The sequence below is a fragment of the Salvelinus fontinalis genome, unplaced genomic scaffold (assembly GCF_029448725.1).
Source record: "Salvelinus fontinalis isolate EN_2023a unplaced genomic scaffold, ASM2944872v1 scaffold_0554, whole genome shotgun sequence".
Lineage (NCBI taxonomy): Eukaryota > Metazoa > Chordata > Actinopteri > Salmoniformes > Salmonidae > Salvelinus > Salvelinus fontinalis.
Window position 1 is genome coordinate 103,622 of NW_026600763.1, and position 24,454 is coordinate 128,075.

The 24,454-nt window shown below is 40.3% G+C and overlaps 1 protein-coding gene across 1 annotated transcript; it reads left to right on the top strand.

Annotated features, from left to right (window-relative positions):
* Window positions 1-18,295: 18,295 nt before the first annotated feature.
* Window positions 18,296-23,930, top strand: LOC129846459 (seizure 6-like protein). The gene is made up of 3 exons (XM_055914393.1): window positions 18,296-20,224; window positions 21,528-21,667; window positions 23,625-23,930. Exons 1-3 carry the CDS (start codon window positions 19,618-19,620, stop codon window positions 23,913-23,915), a joined length of 1,038 nt encoding a protein of 345 aa, XP_055770368.1. The 5' UTR covers window positions 18,296-19,617; the 3' UTR covers window positions 23,916-23,930.
* The last annotated feature ends 524 nt before the right edge of the window (window positions 23,931-24,454 follow it).

The window sequence follows — 24,454 nt, forward strand, 5'->3', positions numbered from 1 at the left end:
AACAGTTGAACAGACAGTAGAACTGATAACAGTAGAACAGACAGTAGTCCTGATAACAGTTGAACAGACAGTAGAACTGATAACAGTAGAACAGACAGTAGTCCTGATAACAGTTGAACAGACAGTAGAACTGATAACAGTAGAACAGACAGTAGTCCTGATAACAGTAGAACTGACAGTAGTCCTGATAACAGTAGAACAGACAGTAGTCCTGATAACAGTAGAACAGACAGTATTCCTTATAACAGTTGAACAGACAGTAGAACTGATAACAGTAGAACAGACAGTAGTCCTGATATCAGTAGAACAGACAGTAGTCCTGATAACAGTAGAACAGACAGTAGTCCTGATAACAGTAGAACAGACAGTAGAACTGATAACAGTTGAACAGACAGTACAACTGATAACAGTTGAACAGACAGAAGTCCTGATAACAGTAGAACAGACAGTAGTCCTGATAACAGTAGAACAGACAGAACTGATAACAGTTGAACACACAGTAGAACTGATAAGAGTAGAACAGACAGTAGTCCTGATAACAGTAGAACAGACAGTAGTCCTGATATCAGTAGAACAGACAGTAGTCCTGATAACAGTAGAACAGACAGTAGTCCTGATAACAGTAGAACAGACAGTAGAACTGATAACAGTTGAACAGACAGTACAACTGATAACAGTTGAACAGACAGTAGAATTGATAACAGTTGAACAGACAGTAGAACTGATAACAGTTGAACAGACAGAAGTCCTGATAACAGTTGAACAGACAGTAGTCCTGATAACAGTAGAACAGACAGTAGTCCTGATAACAGTAGAACAGACAGTAGAACTGATAACAGTTGAACAGACAGTAGAACTGATAACAGTAGAACAGACATTAGAACTGATAACAGTAGAACAGACATTAGAACAACAGCAGAACTGATAACAGTAGAATAGACAGTAGTCCTGATAACAGTAGAACAGACAGTAGAACTGATAACATTTGAACAGACAGTAGAACTGATAACAGTTGAACAGACAGTAGAACTGATAACAGTAGAACAGACAGTAGTCCTGATAACAGTTGAACAGACAGTAGAACTGATAACAGTAGAACAGACAGTAGTCCTGATAACAGTTGAACAGACAGTAGAACTGATAACAGTAGAACAGACAGTAGTCCTGATAACAGTAGAACTGACAGTAGTCCTGATAACAGTAGAACAGACAGTAGTCCTGATAACAGTAGAACAGACAGTATTCCTTATAACAGTTGAACAGACAGTAGAACTGATAACAGTTGAACAGACAGAAGTCCTGATAACAGTAGAACAGACAGTAGTCCTGATAACAGTAGAACAGACATTAGAACAGACAATAGTCCTGATAACAGTAGAACAGACAGTAGTCCTGATAACAGTAGAACAGACAGTAGTCCTGAAAACAGTAGAACAGACAGTAGTCCTGATAACAGTAGAACAGACAGAACTGATAACAGTTGAACACACAGTAGAACTGATAAGAGTAGAACAGACAGTAGTCCTGATAACAGTAGAACAGACAGTAGTCCTGATATCAGTAGAACAGACAGTAGTCCTGATAACAGTAGAACAGACAGTAGTCCTGATAACAGTAGAACAGACAGTAGAACTGATAACAGTTGAACAGACAGTACAACTGATAACAGTTGAACAGACAGTAGAATTGATAACAGTTGAACAGACAGTAGAACTGATAACAGTTGAACAGACAGAAGTCCTGATAACAGTTGAACAGACAGTAGTCCTGATAACAGTAGAACAGACAGTAGTCCTGATAACAGTAGAACAGACAGTAGAACTGATAACAGTTGAACAGACAGTAGAACTGATAACAGTAGAACAGACATTAGAACTGATAACAGTAGAACAGACATTAGAACAACAGCAGAACTGATAACAGTAGAATAGACAGTAGTCCTGATAACAGTAGAACAGACAGTAGAACTGATAACAGTTGAACAGACAGTAGAACTGATAACAGTTGAACAGACAGTAGAACTGATAACAGTTGAACAGACAGTAGAACTGATAACAGTTGAACAGACAGTAGAACTGATAATAGTTGAACAGACAGAAGTCCTGATAACAGTAGAACAGACAGTAGTCCTGATAACAGTAGAACAGACAGTAGTCATGATAACAGTTGAACAGACAGTAGAACTGATAACAGTTGAATAGACAGTAGAACTGATAACAGTTGAACAGAGAGTAGAACTGATAACAGTAGAACAGACAGTAGTCGTGATAACAGTAGAATAGACAGTAGTCCTGATAACAGTAGAACAGACAGTAGAACAGACAATAGTCCTGATAACAGTAGAACAGACAGTAGTCCTGAAAACAGTAGAACAGACAGTAGTCCTGATAACAGTAGAACAGACAGTAGAACTGATAACAGTTGAACAGACAGTAGAACTGATAACAGTTGAACAGACAGTAGAACTGATAACAGTTGAACAGACAGTAGTCCTGATAACAGTAGAACTGACAGGAGTCCTGATAACAGTAGAACAGACAGTAGTCCTGATAACAGTAGAACAGACAGTAGTCCTGATAACAGTGGAAGAGACAGTAGAACTGATAACAGTTGAACAGACAGTAGAACTGATAACAGTTGAACAGAGAGTAGAACTGATAACAGTTGAACAGACAGTAGAACTGATAACAGTAGAACAGACAGTAGTCCTGATAACAGTTGAACAGACAGTATTCCTGATAACAGTAGAACAGACAGTAGAACTGATAACAGTTGAACAGACAGTAGAACTGATAACAGTTGAACAGACAGTAGAACTGATAATGGTTGAACAGACAGAAGTCCTGATAACAGTAGAACAGACAGTAGTCCTGATAACAGTAGAACAGACAGTGGAACTGATAACAGTTGAACAGACAGTGGAACTGATAACAGTTGAACAGACAGTGGAACTGATAACAGTTGAACAGACAGTAGAACTGATAACAGTTGAACAGAGAGTAGAACTGATAACAGTAGAACAGACAGTAGAACTGATAACAGTAGAACAGACAGTAGTCGTGATAACAGTAGAACAGACAGTAGTCCTGATAACAGTAGAACAGACAGTAGAACAGACAATAGTCCTGATAACAGTAGAACAGACAATAGTCCTGATAACAGTAGAACAGACAGTAGTCCTGATAACAGTAGAACAGACAGCAGTCCTGATAACAGTAGAACTGACAGAAGTCCTGATAACAGTAGAACAGACAGTAGAACAGACAATAGTCCTGATAATAGTAGAACAGACAGTTGTCCTGATAACAGTAGAACAGACAGTAGTCCTGATAACAGTAGAACAGACAGTAGTCCTGATAACAGTAGAACAGACATTAGAACAACAGCAGAACTGATAACAGTAGAATAGACAGTAGTCCTGATAACAGTAGAACAGACAGTAGAACTGATAACAGTTGAACAGACAGAAGTCCTGATAACAATAGAACAGACATTAGTCCTGATAACAGTTGAACAGACAGTAGTCCTGATAACAGTAGAACAGACAGTAGTCCTGATAACAGTAGAACAGACAGTAGAACTGATAACAGTTGAACAGACAGTAGAACTGATAACAGTTGAACAGACAGTAGAACTGATAATAGTTGAACAGACAGAAGTCCTGATAACAGTAGAACAGACAGTAGTCCTGATAACAGTAGAACAGACAGAAGTCCTGATAACAGTTGAACAGACAGTATTCCTGATAACAGTAGAACAGACAGTAGAACTGATAACAGTTTAACAGACAGTAGAACTGATAACAGTTGAACAGACAGTAGAACTGATAACAGTTGAACAGAGAGTAGAACTGATAACAGTAGAACAGACAGTAGTCGTGATAACAGTAGAACAAACAGTGGTCCTGATAACAGTAAAACAGACAGCATTCCTGATAACAGTAGAACTGACAGAAGTCCTGATAACAGTAGAACAGACAGTAGAACAGACAATAGTCCTGAAAACAGTAGAACAGACAGTAGAACAGACAATAGTCCTGATAACAGTAGAACAGACAGTAGTCCTGATAACAGTAGAACAGACAGTAGTCCTGATAACAGTAGAACAGACAGTAGTCCTAATAACAGTTGAACACACAGTAGAACTGATAAGAGTAGAACAGACAGTAGTCCTGATAACAGTAGAACTGACAGTAGTCCTGATAACAGTTGAACTGACAGTAGTCCTGATAACAGTAGAACAGACAGTAGTCCTGATAACAGTAGAACAGACAGTAGTCCTAATAACAGTAGAACAGACAGTAGAACTGATAACAGTTGAACAGACAGTACAACTGATAACAGTTGAACAGACAGTAGAACTGATAACAGTTGAACAGACAGTAGAACTGATAACAGTTGAACAGACAGAAGTCCTGATAACAGTTGAACAGACAGAAGTCCTGATAACAGTAGAACAGACAGTAGTCCTGATAACAGTAGAACAGACAGTAGTCCTGATAACAGTTGAACAGACAGTAGTCCTGATAACAGTTGAACAGAGAGTAGAACTGATAACAGTTGAACAGACAGTAGAACTGATAACAGTTGAACAGACAGTAGAACTGATAACAGTTGAAAACAGACATTAGAACTGATAACAGTAGAACAGACAGTTGTCCTGATAACAGTGGAACAGACAGTAGTCCTGATAACAGTAGAACAGACAGTAGTCCTGATATCAGTTATACTGTCTGTTCTACTGTTAACAGTTGAACAGACAGTAGAACTGATAACAGTAGAACAGACAGTAGTCCTGATAACAGTTGAACAGACAGTAGAACTGATAACAGTTGAACAGACAGTAGAACTAATAACAGTTGAACAGACAGTAGAACTGATAACAGATGAACAGACAGAAGTCCTGATAACAGTAGAACAGACAGTAGTCCTGATAACAGTAGAACAGACATTAGTCCTGATAACAGTAGAACAGACAGTAGTCCTGATAACAGTTGAACAGACAGTAGTCCTGATAACAGTAGAACAGACAGTAGTCCTGATAACAGTAGAACAGACAGTAGAACTGATAACAGTTGAACAGACAGTAGAACTGATAACAGTTGAACAGACAGTAGAACTGATAACAGTAGAACAGACAGTAGTCCTGATAACAGTTGAACAGACATTAGAACTGATAACAGTTGAACAGAGAGTAGAACTGATAACAGTTGAACAGACAGTAGAACTGACAACAGTTGAACAGACAGTAGAACTGATAACAGTTGAACAGACAGTGGAACTGATAAGAGTAGAACAGACAGTAGTCCTGATAACAGTAGAACAGACAGTAGTCCTGATAACAGTAGAACAGACAGTAGTCCTGATAACAGATGAACAGACAGTAGAACTGACAACAGTTGAACAGACAGTAGAACTGATAACAGTTGAACAGACAGTAGAACTGATAACAGTTGAACAGACAGTAGTCCTGATAACAGTTGAACAGACAGTAGAACTGATAACAGTTGAACAGACAGTAGTCCTGATAACAGTTGAACAGACAGTAGAACTGATAACAGTTGAACAGACAGTAGTCCTGATAACAGTTGAACAGACAGTAGTCCTGATAACAGTAGAACAGACAGTAGAACTGATAACAGTTGAACAGACAGTAGAACTGATAACAGTTGAACAGAGAGTAGAACTGATAACAGTTGAACAGACAGTAGAACTGATAACAGTTGAACAGACAGTAGAACTGATAACAGTTGAAAACAGACATTAGAACAATAACAGTTGAAAACAGACATTAGAACTGATAACAGTGGAACTGACAGTAGAACTGATAACAGTTGAACAGGCAGTAGAACTGATAACAGTAGAACAGACAGTAGTCCTGATAACAGTTGAACAGACAGTAGAACTGATAACAGTAGAACAGACAGTAGTCCTGATAACACTAGAACTGACAGTAGTCCTGATAACAGTAGAACAGACAGTAGTCCTGATAACAGTAGAACAGACAGTATTCCTTATAACAGTTGAACAGACAGTAGAACTGATAACAGTTGAACAGACAGTAGAACTGATAACAGTTGAACAGACAGTAGAACTGATAACAGTTGAACAGACAGTAGAACTGATAACAGTTGAACAGACAGTAGAACTGATAACAGATGAACAGACAGAAGTCCTGATAACAGTTGAACAGACAGTAGTCCTGATAACAGTAGAACAGACATTAGTCCTGATAACAGTAGAACAGACAGTAGTCCTGATAACAGTTGAACAGACAGTAGTCCTGATAACAGTAGAACAGACATTAGAACAGACAGTAGTCCTGATAACAGTAGAACAGACAGTAGTCCTGATAACAGTAGAACAGACAGTAGTCCTAATAACAGTTGAACACACAGTAGAACTGATAAGAGTAGAACAGACAGTAGTCCTGATAACAGTAGAACTGACAGTAGTCCTGATAACAGTTGAACTGACAGTAGTCCTGATAACAGTAGAACAGACAGTAGTCCTGATAACAGTAGAACAGACAGTAGTCCTAATAACAGTAGAACAGACAGTAGAACTGATAACAGTTGAACAGACAGTACAACTGATAACAGTTGAACAGACAGTAGAACTGATAACAGTTGAACAGACAGTAGAACTGATAACAGTTGAACAGACAGAATTCCTGATAACAGTTGAACAGACAGAAGTCCTGATAACAGTAGAACAGACAGTAGTCCTGATAACAGTAGAACAGACAGTAGTCCTGATAACAGTTGAACAGACAGTAGTCCTGATAACAGTAGAACAGACAGTAGTCCTGATAACAGTAGAACAGACAGTAGAACTGATAACAGTTGAACAGACAGTAGAACTGATAACAGTTGAAAACAGACATTCTAACTGATAACAGTAGAACAGACAGTTGTCCTGATAACAGTGGAACTGACAGTAGAACTGATAACAGTTGAACAGACAGTAGTCCTGATAACAGTAGAACAGACAGCAGTCCTGATAACAGTAGAACAGACAGTAGTCCTGATAACAGTAGAACAGACAGTAGTCCTGATATCAGTTATCCTGTCTGTTCTACTGTTATCAGTTCTACTGTCTGTTCAACTGTTATCAGTTCTACTGTCTGTTCTACTGTTAACAGTTGAACAGACAGTAGAACTGATAACAGTTGAACAGACAGTAGTCCTGATAACAGTTGAACAGACAGTAGAACTGATAACAGTTGAACAGACAGTAGAACTGATAACAGTTGAACAGACAGTAGAACTGATAACAGATGAACAGACAGAAGTCCTGATAACAGTAGAACAGACAGTAGTCCTGATAACAGTAGAACAGACATTAGTCCTGATAACAGTAGAACAGACAGTAGTCCTGATAACAGTTGAACAGACAGTAGTCCTGATAACAGTAGAACAGACATTAGAACTGATAACAGTTGAACAGACAGTAGAACTGATAACAATTGAACAGAGAGTAGAACTGATAACAGTTGAACAGACAGTAGTACTGATAACAGTAGAACAGACAGTAGTCCTGATAACAGTTGAACAGACAGTAGAACTGATAACAGTAGAACAGACAGTAGTCCTGATAACAGTTGAACAGACAGTAGAACTGATAACAGTAGAACAGACAGTAGTCCTGATAACAGTAGAACTGACAGTAGTCCTGATAACAGTAGAACAGACAGTAGTCCTGATAACAGTAGAACAGACAGTATTCCTGATAACAGTAGAACAGACAGAACTGATAACAGTTGAACAGACAGTAGAACTGATAACAGTAGAACAGACAGTAGTCCTGATAACAGTTGAACAGACAGTAGAACTGATAACAGTAGAACAGACAGTAGTCCTGATAACAGTAGAACTGACAGTAGTCCTGATAACAGTAGAACAGACAGTAGTCCTGATAACAGTAGAACAGACAGTAGTCCTGATAACAGTAGAACAGACAGTAGTCCTGAAAACAGTAGAACAGACAGTAGTCCTGATAACAGTAGAACAGACAGAACTGATAACAGTTGAACACACAGTAGAACTGATAAGAGTAGAACAGACAGTAGTCCTGATAACAGTAGAACAGACAGTAGTCCTGATATCAGTAGAACAGACAGTAGTCCTGATAACAGTAGAACAGACAGTAGTCCTGATAACAGTAGAACAGACAGCAGAACTGATAACAGTTGAACAGACAGTACAACTGATAACAGTTGAACAGACAGTAGAACTGATAACAGTTGAACAGAGAGTAGAACTGATAACAGTAGAACTGATAACAGTTGAACAGACAGTAGAACTGATAACAGTAGAACAGACAGTAGAACTGATAACAGTTGAACAGACAGTTGAACTGATAACAGTTGAACAGACAGTATAACTGATAACAGTTGAACAGACAGTATAACTGATAACAGTAGAACTGATAACAGTTGAACAGACAGTAGAACTGATAACAGTAGAACAGACAGTACTCCTGATAACAGTTGAACAGACAGTAGAACTGATAACAGTAGAACAGACAGCAGAACTGATAACAGTTGAACAGACAGTAGAACTGATAACAGTAGAACAGACAGTAGTCCTGATAACAGTTGAACAGACAGTAGAACTGATAACAGTTGAACAGACAGTAGAACTGATAACAGTAGAACAGACAGTAGTCCTGATAACAGTAGAACAGACAGTAGAACTGATAACAGTTGAACAGACAGTAGAACTGATAACAGTAGAACAGACAGTAGAACTGATAACAGTAGAATAGACAGTAGTCCTGATAACAGTTGAACAGACAGTAGTCCTGATAACAGTAGAACAGACAGTAGTCCTGATAACAGTAGAACAGACAGTAGAACTGATAACAGTTGAACAGACAGTAGAACTGATAACAGTTGAACAGAGAGTAGAACTGATAACAGTTGAACAGACAGTAGAACTGATAACAGTTGAAAACAGACATTAGAACTGATAACAGTGGAACTGACAGTAGAACTGATAACAGTTGAACAGACAGTAGAACTGATAACAGATGAACAGACAGAAGTCCTGATAACAGTTGAACAGACAGTAGTCCTGATAACAGTAGAACAGACATTAGTCCTGATAACAGTAGAACAGACACTAGTCCTGATAACAGTTGAACAGACAGTAGTCCTGATAACAGTAGAACAGACAGTAGAACTGATAACAGTTGAACAGACAGTAGAACTGATAACAGTTGAACAGACAGTAGAACTGATAACAGTTGAACAGACAGTAGAACTGATAACAGTTGAACTGACAGTAGAACTTATAACAGTTGAACAGACAGTAGAACAGACAGTAGTCCTGATAACAGTGGAACAGACAGTAGTCCTGAAAACAGTTGAATAGACAGTAGTCCTGATAATAGTTGAACAGACAGTAGTCCTGATAACAGTTGAACAGACAGTAGAACTGATAACAGTAGAACTGACAGTAGTCCTGATAACAGTAGAACAGACAGTAGTCCTGATAACAGTAGAACAGACAGTAGTCCTGAAAACAGTAGAACAGACAGTAGTCCTGATAACAGTAGAACAGACAGAACTGATAACAGTTGAACACACAGTAGAACTGATAAGAGTAGAACAGACAGTAGTCCTGGTAACAGTAGAACAGACAGTAGTCCTGATAACAGTAGAACTGACAGTAGTCCTGATAACAGTAGAACAGACATTAGAACAGACAATAGTCCTGATAACAGTAGAACAGACAGTAGTCCTGATAACAGTAGAAAAGACAGTAGTCCTGAAAACAGTAGAACAGACAGTAGTCCTGATAACAGTAGAACAAACAGAACTGATAACAGTTGAACACACAGTAGAACTGATGAGTAGAACAGACAGTAGTCCTGATAACAGTAGAACAGACAGTAGTCCTGATAACAGTAGAACTGACAGTAGTCCTGATAACAGTAGAACAGACAGTAGTCCTGATAACAGTAGAACAGACAGTAGAACTGATAACAGTAGAACAGACAGTAGAACTGATAACAGTTGAACAGACAGTAGAACTGATAACAGTTGAACAGACAGTAGAACTGATAACAGTTGAACAGACAGAAGTCCTGATAACAGTTGAACAGACAGAAATCCTGATAACAGTAGAACAGACAGTAGTCCTGATAACAGTTGAACAGACATTAGAACTGATAACAGTTGAACAGACAGTAGAACTGATAACAGTTGAACAGACAGTAGAACTGATAACAGTTGAACAGACAGTAGAACTGATAACAGTTGAACAGACAGTAGAACTGATAACAGTTGAACAGACAGTAGAACTGATAACAGTAGAACAGACATTAGAACAGACAATAGTCCTGATAACAGTAGAACAGACAGTAGTCCTGATAACAGTAGAACAGACATTAGAACAGACAATAGTCCTGATAACAGTAGAACAGACAGTAGTCCTGATAACAGTAGAACAGACAGTAGTCCTGAAAACAGTAGAACAGACAGTAGTCCTGATAACAGTAGAACAGACAGTAGAACTGATAACAGTTGAACAGACAGTAGAACTGATAACAGTTGAACAGACAGTAGAACTGATAACAGTTGAACAGACAGTAGAACTGATAACAGTTGAACAGACAGTAGTCCTGATAACAGTAGAACTGACAGGAGTCCTGATAACAGTAGAACAGACAGTAGTCCTGATAACAGTAGAACTGACAGCAGTCCTGAAAACAGTAGAACAGACAGTAGTCCTGAAAACAGTAGAACAGACAGTAGTCCTGATAACAGTAGAACAGACAGAACTGATAACAGTTGAACACACAGTAGAACTGATAAGAGTAGAACAGACAGTAGTCCTGGTAACAGTAGAACAGACAGTAGTCCTGATAACAGTAGAACTGACAGTAGTCCTGATAACAGTAGAACAGACATTAGAACAGACAATAGTCCTGATAACAGTAGAACAGACAGTAGTCCTGATAACAGTAGAAAAGACAGTAGTCCTGAAAACAGTAGAACAGACAGTAGTCCTGATAACAGTAGAACAAACAGAACTGATAACAGTTGAACACACAGTAGAACTGATGAGTAGAACAGACAGTAGTCCTGATAACAGTAGAACAGACAGTAGTCCTGATAACAGTAGAACTGACAGTAGTCCTGATAACAGTAGAACAGACAGTAGTCCTGATAACAGTAGAACAGACAGTAGAACTGATAACAGTTGAACAGACAGTAGAACTGATAACAGTTGAACAGACAGTAGAACTGATAACAGTTGAACAGACAGTAGAACTGATAACAGTTGAACAGACAGAAGTCCTGATAACAGTTGAACAGACAGAAGTCCTGATAACAGTAGAACAGACAGTAGTCCTGATAACAGTTGAACAGACATTAGAACTGATAACAGTTGAACAGACAGTAGAACTGATAACAGTTGAACAGACAGTAGAACTGATAACAGTTGAACAGACAGTAGAACTGATAACAGTTGAACAGACAGTAGAACTGATAACAGTTGAACAGACAGTAGAACTGATAACAGTAGAACAGACATTAGAACAGACAATAGTCCTGATAACAGTAGAACAGACAGTAGTCCTGTTAACAGTAGAACAGACATTAGAACAGACAATAGTCCTGATAACAGTAGAACAGACAGTAGTCCTGATAACAGTAGAACAGACAGTAGTCCTGAAAACAGTAGAACAGACAGTAGTCCTGATAACAGTAGAACAGACAGTAGAACTGATAACAGTTGAACAGACAGTAGAACTGATAACAGTTGAACAGACAGTAGAACTGATAACAGTTGAACAGACAGTAGAACTGATAACAGTTGAACAGACAGTAGTCCTGATAACAGTAGAACTGACAGTAGTCCTGATAACAGTAGAACTGACAGTCGTCCTGAAAACAGTAGAACAGACAGTAGTCCTGATAACAGCAGAACTGACAGTAGAACTGATAACACTTGAACTGACAGTAGTCCTGATAACAGTTCAACTGACAGTAGAACTGATAACAGTGGAACAGACAGTAGTCTTGGTGACTGTAGAAATGACTGTGGAACAGACAGTAGTCCTGATAACAGTAGAACAAACAGTGGAACTGACAGTAGTCCTGATAACAGTTGAACAGACAGTAGAACAGACAGTAGTCCTGATAACAGTTGAACAGACAGTAGTCCTGATAACAGTTGAACTGACAGTAGAACTGATAACAGTTGAACAGACAGTAGAACTGATAACAGTTGAACTGACAGTAGAACTGATAACAGTTGAACTGACAGTAGAACTGATAACAGTTGAACAGACAGTAGAACTGACAGTAGTCCTGATAACAGTAGAACTGACAGTGGAACAGACAGTAGTCCTGATGACAGTAGAAATGACAGTGGAACAGACAGTAGTCCTGATAACAGTAGAACAGACAGTAGTCCTGATAACAGTAGAACTGACAGTAGTCCTGATAACAGTAGAACAGACAGTAGTCCTGATAACAGTAGAACAGACAGTAGAACTGATAACAGTTGAACAGACAGTAGAACTGATAACAGTTGAACAGACAGTAGAACTGATAACAGTTGAACAGACAGTAGAACTGATAACAGTTGAACAGACAGAAGTCCTGATAACAGTTGAACAGACAGAAGTCCTGATAACAGTAGAACAGACAGTAGTCCTGATAACAGTTGAACAGACATTAGAACTGATAACAGTTGAACAGACAGTAGAACTGATAACAGTTGAACAGACAGTAGAACTGATAACAGTTGAACAGACAGTAGAACTGATAACAGTTGAACAGACAGTAGAACTGATAACAGTTGAACAGACAGTAGAACTGATAACAGTAGAACAGACATTAGAACAGACAATAGTCCTGATAACAGTAGAACAGACAGTAGTCCTGATAACAGTAGAACAGACATTAGAACAGACAATAGTCCTGATAACAGTAGAACAGACAGTAGTCCTGATAACAGTAGAACAGACAGTAGTCCTGAAAACAGTAGAACAGACAGTAGTCCTGATAACAGTAGAACAGACAGTAGAACTGATAACAGTTGAACAGACAGTAGAACTGATAACAGTTGAACAGACAGTAGAACTGATAACAGTTGAACAGACAGTAGAACTGATAACAGTTGAACAGACAGTAGTCCTGATAACAGTAGAACTGACAGTAGTCCTGATAACAGTAGAACTGACAGTCGTCCTGAAAACAGTAGAACAGACAGTAGTCCTGATAACAGCAGAACTGACAGTAGAACTGATAACACTTGAACTGACAGTAGTCCTGATAACAGTTCAACTGACAGTAGAACTGATAACAGTGGAACAGACAGTAGTCTTGGTGACTGTAGAAATGACTGTGGAACAGACAGTAGTCCTGATAACAGTAGAACAAACAGTGGAACTGACAGTAGTCCTGATAACAGTTGAACAGACAGTAGAACAGACAGTAGTCCTGATAACAGTTGAACAGACAGTAGTCCTGATAACAGTTGAACTGACAGTAGAACTGATAACAGTTGAACAGACAGTAGAACTGATAACAGTTGAACTGACAGTAGAACTGATAACAGTTGAACTGACAGTAGAACTGATAACAGTTGAACAGACAGTAGAACTGACAGTAGTCCTGATAACAGTAGAACTGACAGTGGAACAGACAGTAGTCCTGATGACAGTAGAAATGACAGTGGAACAGACAGTAGTCCTGATAACAGTAGAACAAACAGTGGAACTGACAGTAGTCCTGATATCAGTTGAACAGAAGGTAGAACTGACAGTAGTCCTGATAACAGTTGAACTAACAGTAGAACTGACAGTAGTCCTGATAGCAGTAGAACAGACAGTAGTCCTGATAACAGTTGAACAGACAGAACTAACAGTAGTCCTGATAACAATAGAACAGACAGTATAGCAGACAGTAGTCCTGATAACAGTTGAACAGACAGTAGTCCTGATAACAGTTGAACTGACAGTAGAACTAATAACAGTTGAACTGACAGTAGTCCTGATAACAGTTGAACTGACAGTAGAACTGATAACAGTGGAACAGACAGTAGTCTTGGTGACTGTAGAAATGACTGTGGAACAGACAGTAGTCCTGTTAACAGTAGAACAAACAGTGGAACTGACAGTAGTCCTGATAACAGTTGAACAGACAGTAGAACAGACAGTAGTCCTGATAACAGTTGAACAGACAGTAGTCCTGATAACAGTTGAACAGACAGTAGAACTGATAATAGTTGAACTGACAGTAGAACTGATAACAGTTGAACTGACAGTAGAACTGATAACAGTTGAACAGACAGTAGAACTGACAGTAGTCCTGATAACAGTAGAACTGACAGTGGAACAGACAGTAGTCCTGATGACAGTAGAAATGACAGTGGAACAGACAGTAGTCCTGATGACAGTAGAAATGACAGTGGAACAGACAGTAGTCCTGATAACAGTAGAACAAACAGTGGAACTGATAACAGTTGAACAGAAGGTAGAACTGACAGTAGTCCTGATAACAGTTGAACTAACAGTAGAACTGACAGTAGTCCTGATAGCAGTAGAACAGACAGTAGTCCTGATAACAGTTGAACAGACAGTAGTCCTGATAACAGTTGAACAGACAGTAGTCCTGATAACAGTTGGACAGACAGTAGTCCTGATAACAGTTGAACAGACATTAGAACTGATAACAGTTGAACAGACAGTAGAACTGATAACAGTTGAACAGACAGTAGAACTGATAACAGTTGAACAGACAGTAGAACTGATAACAGTTGAACTGACAGTAGAACTGATAACAGTGGAACAGACAGTAGTCTTGGTGACTGTAGAAATGACTGTGGAACAGACAGTAGTTCTGATAACAGTAGAACAAACAGTGGAACTGACAGTAGTCCTGATAACAGTTGAACAGACAGTAGAACAGACAGTAGTCCTGATAACAGTTGAACAGACAGTAGTCCTGATAACAGTTGAACTGACAGTAGAACTGATAACAGTTGAACAGACAGTAGAACTGATAACAGTTGAACTGACAGTAGAACTGATAACAGTTGAACTGACAGTAGAACTGATAACAGTTGAACAGACAGTAGAACTGATAACAGTTGAACAGACAGTAGAACTGACAGTAGTCCTGATAACAGTAGAACTGACAGTGGAACAGACAGTAGTCCTGATGACAGTAGAAATGACAGTGGAACAGACAGTAGTCCTGATAACAGTAGAACAAACAGTGGAACTGACAGTAGTCCTGATAACAGTTGAACAGAAGGTAGAACTGACAGTAGTCCTGATAACAGTTGAACTAACAGTAGAACTGACAGTAGTCCTGATAGCAGTAGAACAGACAGTAGTCCTGATAACAGTTGAACAGACAGAACAAACAGTAGTCCTGATAACAATAGAACAGACAGTATAGCAGACAGTAGTCCTGATAACAGTTGAACAGACAGTAGTCCTGATAACAGTTGAACTGACAGTAGAACTAATAACAGTTGAACTGACAGTAGTCCTGATAACAGTTGAACTGACAGTAGAACTGATAACAGTGGAACAGACAGTAGTCTTGGTGACTGTAGAAATGACTGTGGAACAGACAGTAGTCCTGATAACAGTAGAACAAACAGTGGAACTGACAGTAGTCCTGATAACAGTTGAACAGACAGTAGAACAGACAGTAGTGCTGATAACAGTTAAACAGACAGTAGTGCTGATAACAGTAGAACAGACAGTAGTCCTGATAACAGTTGAACTGACAGTAGAACTGATAACAGTTGAACAGACAGTAGAACTGATAACAGTTGAACAGACAGTAGAACTGATAACAGTTGAACAGACAGTAGAACTGATAACAGTTGAACTGACAGTAGAACTGATAACAGTTGAACTGACAGTAGAACTGATAACAGTTGAACAGACAGTAGAACTGACAGTAGTCCTGATAACAGTAGAACTGACAGTGGAACAGACAGTAGTCCTGATGACAGTAGAAATGACAGTGGAACAGACAGTAGTCCTGATGACAGAAGAAATGACAGTGGAACAGACAGTAGTCCTGATAACAGTAGAACAAACAGTGGAACTGACAGTAGTCCTGATAACAGTTGAACAGAAGGTAGAACTGACAGTAGTCCTGATAACAGTTGAACTAACAGTAGAACTGACAGTAGTCCTGATAGCAGTAGAACAGACAGTAGTCCTGATAACAGTTGAACAGACAGAACTAACAGTAGTCCTGATAACAATAGAACAGACAGTATAGCAGACAGTAGTCCTGATAACAGTTGAACAGACAGTAGAACTGATAACAGTTGAACAGACAGTAGAACTGATAACAGTTGAACAGACAGTAGAACTGATAACAGTTGAACTGACAGTAGAACTGATAACAGTGGAACAGACAGTAGTCTTGGTGACTGTAGAAATGACTGTGGAACAGACAGTAGTCCTGATAACAGTAGAACAAACCGTGGAACTGACAGTAGTCCTGATAACAGTTGAACAGACAGTAGAACTGATAACAGTTGAACAGACAGTAGAACTGATAACAGTTGAACTGACAGTAGAACTGATAACAGTTGAACTGACAGTAGAACTGATAACAGTTGAACAGACAGTAGAACTGATAACAGTTGAACAGACAGTAGAACTGACAGTAGTCCTGATAACAGTAGAACTGACAGTGGAACAGACAGTAGTCCTGATGACAGTAGAAATGACAGTGGAATAGACAGTAGTCCTGATAACAGTAGAGCAAACAGTGGAACTGACAGTAGTCCTGATAACAGTTGAACAGAAGGTAGAACTGACAGTAGTCCTGATAGCAGTAGAACAGACAGTAGTCCTGATAACAGTTGAACAGACAGAACTAACAGTAGTCCTGATAACAATAGAACAGACAGTATAGCAGACAGTAGTCCTGATAACAGTTGAACAGACAGTAGTCCTGATAACAGTTGAACAGACAGTAGTCCTGATAACAGTTGAACAGACATTAGAACTGATAACAGTTGAACTGACAGTAGAACTGATAACAGTTGAACAGACAGTAGAACTGATAACAGTTGAACAGACAGTAGAACTGATAACAGTTGAACAGACAGTAGAACTGATAACAGTTGAACAGACAGTAGAACTGATAACAGTTGAACAGACAGAAGTCCTGATAACAGTAGAACAGACAGTAGTCCTGATAACAGTAGAACAGACAGTAGTCCTGATAACAGTTGAACAGACAGTAGTCCTGATAACAGTTGAACAGACAGTAGAACTGATAACAGTTGAACAGAGAGTAGGACTGATAACAGTTGAACAGAGAGTAGAACTGATAACAGTTGAACAGACAGTAGAACTGATAACAGTTGAACAGACAGTAGAACTGATAACAGTTGAACAGACAGTAGAACTGATAACAGTTGAAAACAGACAGTAGAACTGATAACAGTAGAACAGACAGTAGTCCTGAGAACAGTAGAACTGACAGTAGTCCTGATAACAGTAGAACAGACAGTAGAACTGATAACAGTTGAACAGACAGTAGAACTGATAACAGTTGAAAACAGACAGTAGAACTGATAACAGTAGAACAGACAGTAGTCCTGATAACAGTAGAACTGACAGTAGAACTGATAACAGTAGAACAGACAGTAGAACTGATAACAGTTGAACAGACAGTAGTCCTGATAACAGTTGAACAGACAGTAGTCCTGATAACAGTTGAACAGACAGTAGTCCTGATAACAGTTGAACAGACAGTAGAACGGATAACAGTTGAACAGACAGTAGAACTGATAACAGTTGAATAGACAGTAGTCCTGATAAAAGTTGAACAGACAGTAGTCCTGATAACAGTTGAACAGACAGTAGTCCTGATAACAGTTGAACAGACAGTAGTCCTGATAACAGTTGAACAGACAGTAGTCCTGATAACAGTAGAACAGACAGTAGAACTGATAACAGTTGAACAGAGATTAGAACTGATAACAGTTGAACAGACAGTAGAACTGATAACAGTTGAACAGACAGTAGAACTGATAACAGTTGAACAGACAGTAGAACTGATAACAGTTGAAAACAGACAGTAGAACTGATAACAGTAGAACAGACAGTAGAACTGATAACAGTAGAACTGACAGTAGTCCTGAAAACAGTTGAACAGACAGTAGTCCTGATAACAGTTGAACAGACAGTAGAACTGATAACAGTTGAACAGAGAGTAGAACTGATAACAGTTGAACAGACAGTAGAACTGATAACAGTTGAAAACAGACAGTAGAACTGATAACAGTAGAACAGACAGTAGTCCTGATAACAGTTGAACAGACAGTAGAACTGATAACAGTTGAACAGACAGTAGAACTGATAACAGTTGAACAGACAGTAGAACTGATAACAGTAGAACAGACAGTAGAACTGATAACAGTTGAACTGACAGTAGAACTGATAACAGTAGAACAGACAGTAGTCCTGATAACAGTTGAACTGACAGTAGAACTGATAACAGTGGAACAGACAGTAGTCTTGGTGACTGTAGAAATGACTGTGGAACAGACAGTAGTCCTGATAACAGTAGAACAAACAGTGGAACTGACAGTAGTCCTGATAAGTAGAACAGACAGTAGTACTGATAACAGTTGAACAGACAATGGAACAGACAGTAGTCTTGATAACAGTGGAACAGACAATAGAACAGACAATTGTCCTGATAACAGTTGAATAGACAGTGGTCCTGATAACAGTGGAACAGACAGTGGAACATACAGTAGAACAGACAGTAGTCCTGATATTAGTAGAACAGACAGTTGAACAGACAGTAGTCCTGATAACAGTAGAACAGACAGTAGAACAGACAGTAGTCCTGATAACAGTAGAACATACATTAGTCCTAATAACAGTAGAACAGACAGTGGAACAGACAATGTAACAGACAATGGAACAGTAGAACAGACAGTTGAACAGATAGTAGTCCTGATGACAGTTGAACAGACAGTAGAACAGACAGTAGTCCTGATAACAGTAGAACAGACATTAGTCCTGATAACATTAGAACAGGCAGTAGAACAGACAGTGGAACAGACAGTGTAACAGACAATGGAACAGTAGAACAGACAGTTGAACAAACAGTAGTCCTGATAACAGTAGAACAGACAGTAGTCCTGATAACAGTAGAAAGACAGTGGAACAGACAGTGGAACAGACAATAGTCCTGATAACAGTGGAACAGACAGTGGAATAGACAGTGGAATAGACAGTAGTCCTGATAACAGTGGAACAGACAGTGTAACAGACAGTAGTCCGGATAACAGAACAGACAGTGGAACAGACAGTAGTCCTGGTAACAGTGGAATAGACAGTGGAACAGACAGTAGTCATGATAACAGTGGACTAGACAGTGGAACAGACAGTAGTCCTGATAACAGTAGAACAGACATTGGAACAGACAATGGAACAGACAGTAGAACAGACAGTAGTCCTGATAACAGTGGAACATACAGTGGAACAGACACTGGAACAGACAGTGAACCCTTGGAGCTCCAGCTCTGACCTAACAGAATGGAAATAAGAGTACAATTATTCCCAGAGCTAAAAGCAGCGCTAGGGTCAAGACTGCATGACCCCTGGAAAATGTTACCATAATGTTAAAATGTTAGTCTCACTCTTTCTCTATTTCGTTCTCTCTCTCTCTCTCTCTCTCTCTCTCTGTGTTTCTCTAGCTGAGATCGACCCCACACCTCCACCCTCCTCCCCCTCCCCAACTCCAGCCATAGGGAACACAGACAAAAACTCACCCAGGGGGAGAGGGCCCGAGGCTGGGTTAGGGCCCGGGGTGGGGATGAGTGCCGCTGGTGATCTGCTAGAGTCAGTCCTGGTTCAGAAGGATCATCTCTTCTCCCAGACAGGGGGAATGGTCCTGCCCTCAGCTCTGCCCCAGGACCTGCTGCCTCTCCTAGGGAGAGAAAGGAGCACAGGGGGCCTGTCCAGAGTTCTGTCTCTGGATCAACAGGGTCTGTTGAAGAGGATACAGCCCACAGTTTCACAACCCCACGACAGCGGACCACCCCTCCCTTCACAGCCCTCCCAGCCCGACAGCAACCCCCTCACCTCCTCCTCTCAGCCCGTGACACACACACCGCCGGGACAGCGAGATGAGGTCACCACTATCGTCACGGCGACCGTGGACGCAGACACAGACATGGATGCAGAAACACCTTCACCGGGTATAAGTGGTATACATTAGACCAGGGGTTGGAACCAAAATTATTTTCGATCTTTTCGTTCTGAACAGAAACATAATTTTTTTAGTTCCGACCAGCAAAATAAAGTTCCTAACTGGTTTGAACCAAAAAAAGTTACGGTTTATATTGTTTCTTTCGGTTCATTTTTAAACCTCTGAAATCCTTATTTAAATTTTTTTTTTTTTAACTCATTAAATTAAATTAAACTTCACCAATCAGTGCGGATAGAGCAGTTTGCTATGCTAAAGTTGTCTACGGGCTTGATGGAAAGACAAGTGTAGGGCACGAGATGCAACTTAACATTTTGCGGGAGAGAGCGAGAGAGGGTGAAAGGCATCTTGTTATGGAATGCATTATCTGAATTAGGCCCACAGATTTATACCTACGGAGGAGTGGCTTCTATGGAGGAACTTTGAATGTCTTTGAACTTCAGAGAGTTGGCTTAACGTTGGACCAGAGCTAGCTAGCTAACAAGCTTGCGCATGCAGAGCGCGCACCGGAATTAAAAACCTTTTTGTAGTTAATGAATCCAATGTGAAATGTGAGTAACTATAGTATCCCTAACTAGCATAGAAAAGTACCCTCCCTTAACCCAGATGACGCTGGGCCAATTGTGCGCCGCCCTCCCGATCACGGCCGGTTGGGATACAGCCCGGGATCAAACCTGGGTCTGTAGTAACGCCTCTAGCACTGTGCCTTAGACCATTGCGCCACTCGGGAGGCCAAATCCATTATTTTCTAATGAAAAATCTCTCTCCCTATCTTCCGTATCATGCATGTAGCTATCGTCAATAGGCTACAGTAGCCTGTGCTTCGGAGTGGTAGCGGCAGGTAGCCTACTCATGGACACTCGAATAAGTTTCTGATTGACACAGGGAGGAATTTTCATAGGCACTTTGTTACGTTTGTTTGTGGGACTGGGAAATATACCCGGAACATAAACGATACTTTATTAACCGGTTTCCATGCTTTTAGAATAACGGTTCTGTTCCAGAACAGTATAGATCACTTTCGTTCCCAGTTCTGTTCCTTGAACAATGTCGTTATTTTCTGGTTTTCAGTTCTGTTCCCTGAACCGGTTCCAACCTCGGCATTAGACTAGAGCATCATCAATGTCAGAGAACACCCTGTCCTTTTACAGAAAGCAGTTGTTAATGTTGTTTACCTTTCTCTCACTGAAGACAGAGATGTGCTTATCTCACCAGCATCCTGGATTACACTGTGAAATAAATGTCTCAAATATTGTATTGTTAAATTGATGTTTGTCCTCTCCTCTTATCTCTAGCTGTGTCTGGCTGTATGGTGAATTTCTCCGACCCCGAGGGATACATAGATTCTTCCGATGACCCCCCCCTCCCAGATGGAACATTCCTACACTGTACATACACTGTCACTGTGTACACAGGCTATGGAGTCGAGCTACAGGTAAACAAACACACACACACATGCATGCACTGACACAGACATACACACATGCGCTTTCACTGAGTGCTGTTACATGCATAAGTTTGTATGTGAAAACTACTTATTAGATGCATACATTGGATCTGAACTCACTTCACTGGCGCTAAAGAGGGAGGCTCGACTGGTGCTAGCACATGAGCAGATCAAATACACCGCTGGAACGCCGATTAAGCTGTTTACATGTCCTAATCATTTAAAAGATTGCTCAGAAAACCAGGTGTTTTTAATTAACGTACTCTTACTTTCGATATAAAAATATAGTTTAATATCAAATTATTAGTGTGCATGGAAACGTACTCAATGACACAGACACTGACACACAGACTGTGTTGTGATTGTTGACTCTGTGTTGATCTCAGGATTGTCTCTGACCCCTAGTGATGTCTGCTGGTACAGCACCCTGCCCTCCAAATCAAATTGTATTTATCACATGCGCCAAATTAAACTGGTGTACACTTTACAGTGAAATGCTTGCTGAGGAACCTTTCCCAATGGTACAGAGTAAAACAAATATATAGTTATATATATTAACTAACACAAGAGGAATAAAATAAAATGCACAAGAATACCACATGAATGTGCAGCTATATACAGGGAGTACCAGTACCAGATCAATGTGGAGCTATATACAGGGAGTACCAGTACCAGATCAATGTGGAGCTATATACAGGGAGTACCAGTACCAAATCAATGTGGAGCTATATACAGGGAGTACCAGTACCAGATCAATGTGGAGCTATATACAGGGAGTACCAGTACCAGATCAATGTGGAGCTATATACAGGGAGTACCAGTACCAGATCAATGTGGAGTTATATACAGGGAGTACCAGTACCAGATCAATGGGGAGCTATATACAGGGAGTACTAGTACCAGATCAATGTGGAGCTATATACAGGGAGTACCAGTACCAGATCAATGGGGAGCTATATACAGGGAGTACCAGTACCAGATCAATGTGGAGCTATATACAGGGAGTACCAGTACCAGATCAATGTGGAGTTATATACAGGGAGTACCAGTACCAGATCAATGTGGAGCTATATATGTATGTATGTTTCTTTGTTTGTGTTGTGTCGGTATGCGTGTGTGTGGGTTGTGTACGTATGTAGCATTTCAATGTGTGAGAGATTTGTGCAGGATTGAGTGTGCATATGATGTGTATATAAAGTCTAGTAACAGTGCATAGGGTCAGTGTGCATAGGGTCAGTGTGCATAGGGTCAGTGTGCATAGGGTCAGTGTGCATAGGGTCAGTGTGCATAGGGTCAGTGTGCATAGGGTCAGTGTGCATAGGGTCAGTGTGCATAGGGTCAGTGTGCATAGGGTCAGTGTGCATAGGGTCAGTGTGCATAGGGTCAGTGTGCATAGGGTCAGTGTGCATAGGGTCAGTGTGCATAGGGTCAGTGTGCATAGGGTCAGTGCAAGATAGAGTCAGTGCAGATAGTTCGGGTACCATTAATTGGCATTTAGCAGTCTGGCTATTCAACAATCCTATGGCTTGGGGGTAGAAGCTGTCTTGGAGTCTGTTGGTCCGGGACCCAATGTGTCGGTACCATTTGCCGGACGGCAGCAGAGTGAACAGTTAATGGCTTGGGTGGCTGGAGTCTTTGGCAATTTCTCGGGCCTTTCTCCACACAACACTGGTGCTGTTCCAGGTCCTCTTTATTGCAGTCAAGCTCTAAGAAGAGATCTCAGAAGAGATGTGCAGTGTCATTAACAGTATCTATAACATGGTTTCTGAGAATTCTCACTCACTGTCTGCCTCTCCCCTTTATCTCTCACTGTCTGCCTCTCCCCTTTATCTCTCACTGTCTGCCTCTCCCCTTTATCTCTCACTGTCTGCCTCTCTCTCCTTCCTCTCAACCTCAACCTCACTCTTCTCTCAATCTCTCTTCTCTCTCTCTCTCTCTCTCTTAGGTGAAGAGTGTGAATCTGTCAGAGGGAGAGCAGCTGTCAATCAGAGGGGTGGATGAAGGCGGGGCCTTGCTGGTTCTGGCCAATCACACACTGCTGGTGGAGGGTCAGGTGATCCGAAGTCCAACCAATACCATCTCAGTATACTACCGCTCCTCGCCTGAGGGGAGCATGGGCATGTTCCAGCTACACTACCAAAGTGAGCACACACACACAATCACGCACACAGTCGCACACACACACAAAATTGTTCATGTTTTTAATTCAAAGCCTTCATTAGGTTCTAACTACTAAGGGGCTGTTGATTCTCTGTCTACCTGATCTATTAATGGCCTAACCACTTAATCTTGTTTTGTAATCATTTAGCACTGTGATTGGATGTCGTATCAATTAACTGATTAGCTGTGATTAATTGGTTTTCATCCCATTATGCAGCTGTGTGTGTGTGTGTGTGTGTGTGTGTGTGTGTGTGTGTGTGTGTGTGTGTGTGTGTGTGTGTGTGTGTGTGTGTGTGTGTGTGTGTGTGTGTGTGTCACCTGTAATGTTTTCCTCTGTCATCTCACACTGGTGTACTGTCTTTGTCAGTTCACATAGGACAGGAATGGATAGATGGAGTTAACATGGCAAACTACTTGCGTTTCACCTGGCCTGTCCTCTCCTCTCTCTGTTATTCTGGCCTATCTAGTCATATATCCATTAGTCTGGCCTGTCCAGTCATATATCCATTAGTCTGGCCTATCAAGTTTTTTATTTTTTATTTTAGTCAATTAGCAGCTCTTATCCAAAGCAATTTACAGTTAGTGCATTCATTGTGAAATAGACAGGTAGGACAA

Coding starts and splice junctions, on each gene's coding strand:
- LOC129846459 (XM_055914393.1), top strand. CDS start 19,618: ATGACCCCTGGAAAATGTTACCATAATGTTAAAATGTTAGTCTCACTC. Junction 20,225..21,527: donor TGCAGAAACACCTTCACCGG/GTATAAGTGGTA, acceptor TCTTATCTCTAG/CTGTGTCTGGCTGTATGGTG. Junction 21,668..23,624: donor GCTATGGAGTCGAGCTACAG/GTAAACAAACAC, acceptor TCTCTCTCTTAG/GTGAAGAGTGTGAATCTGTC.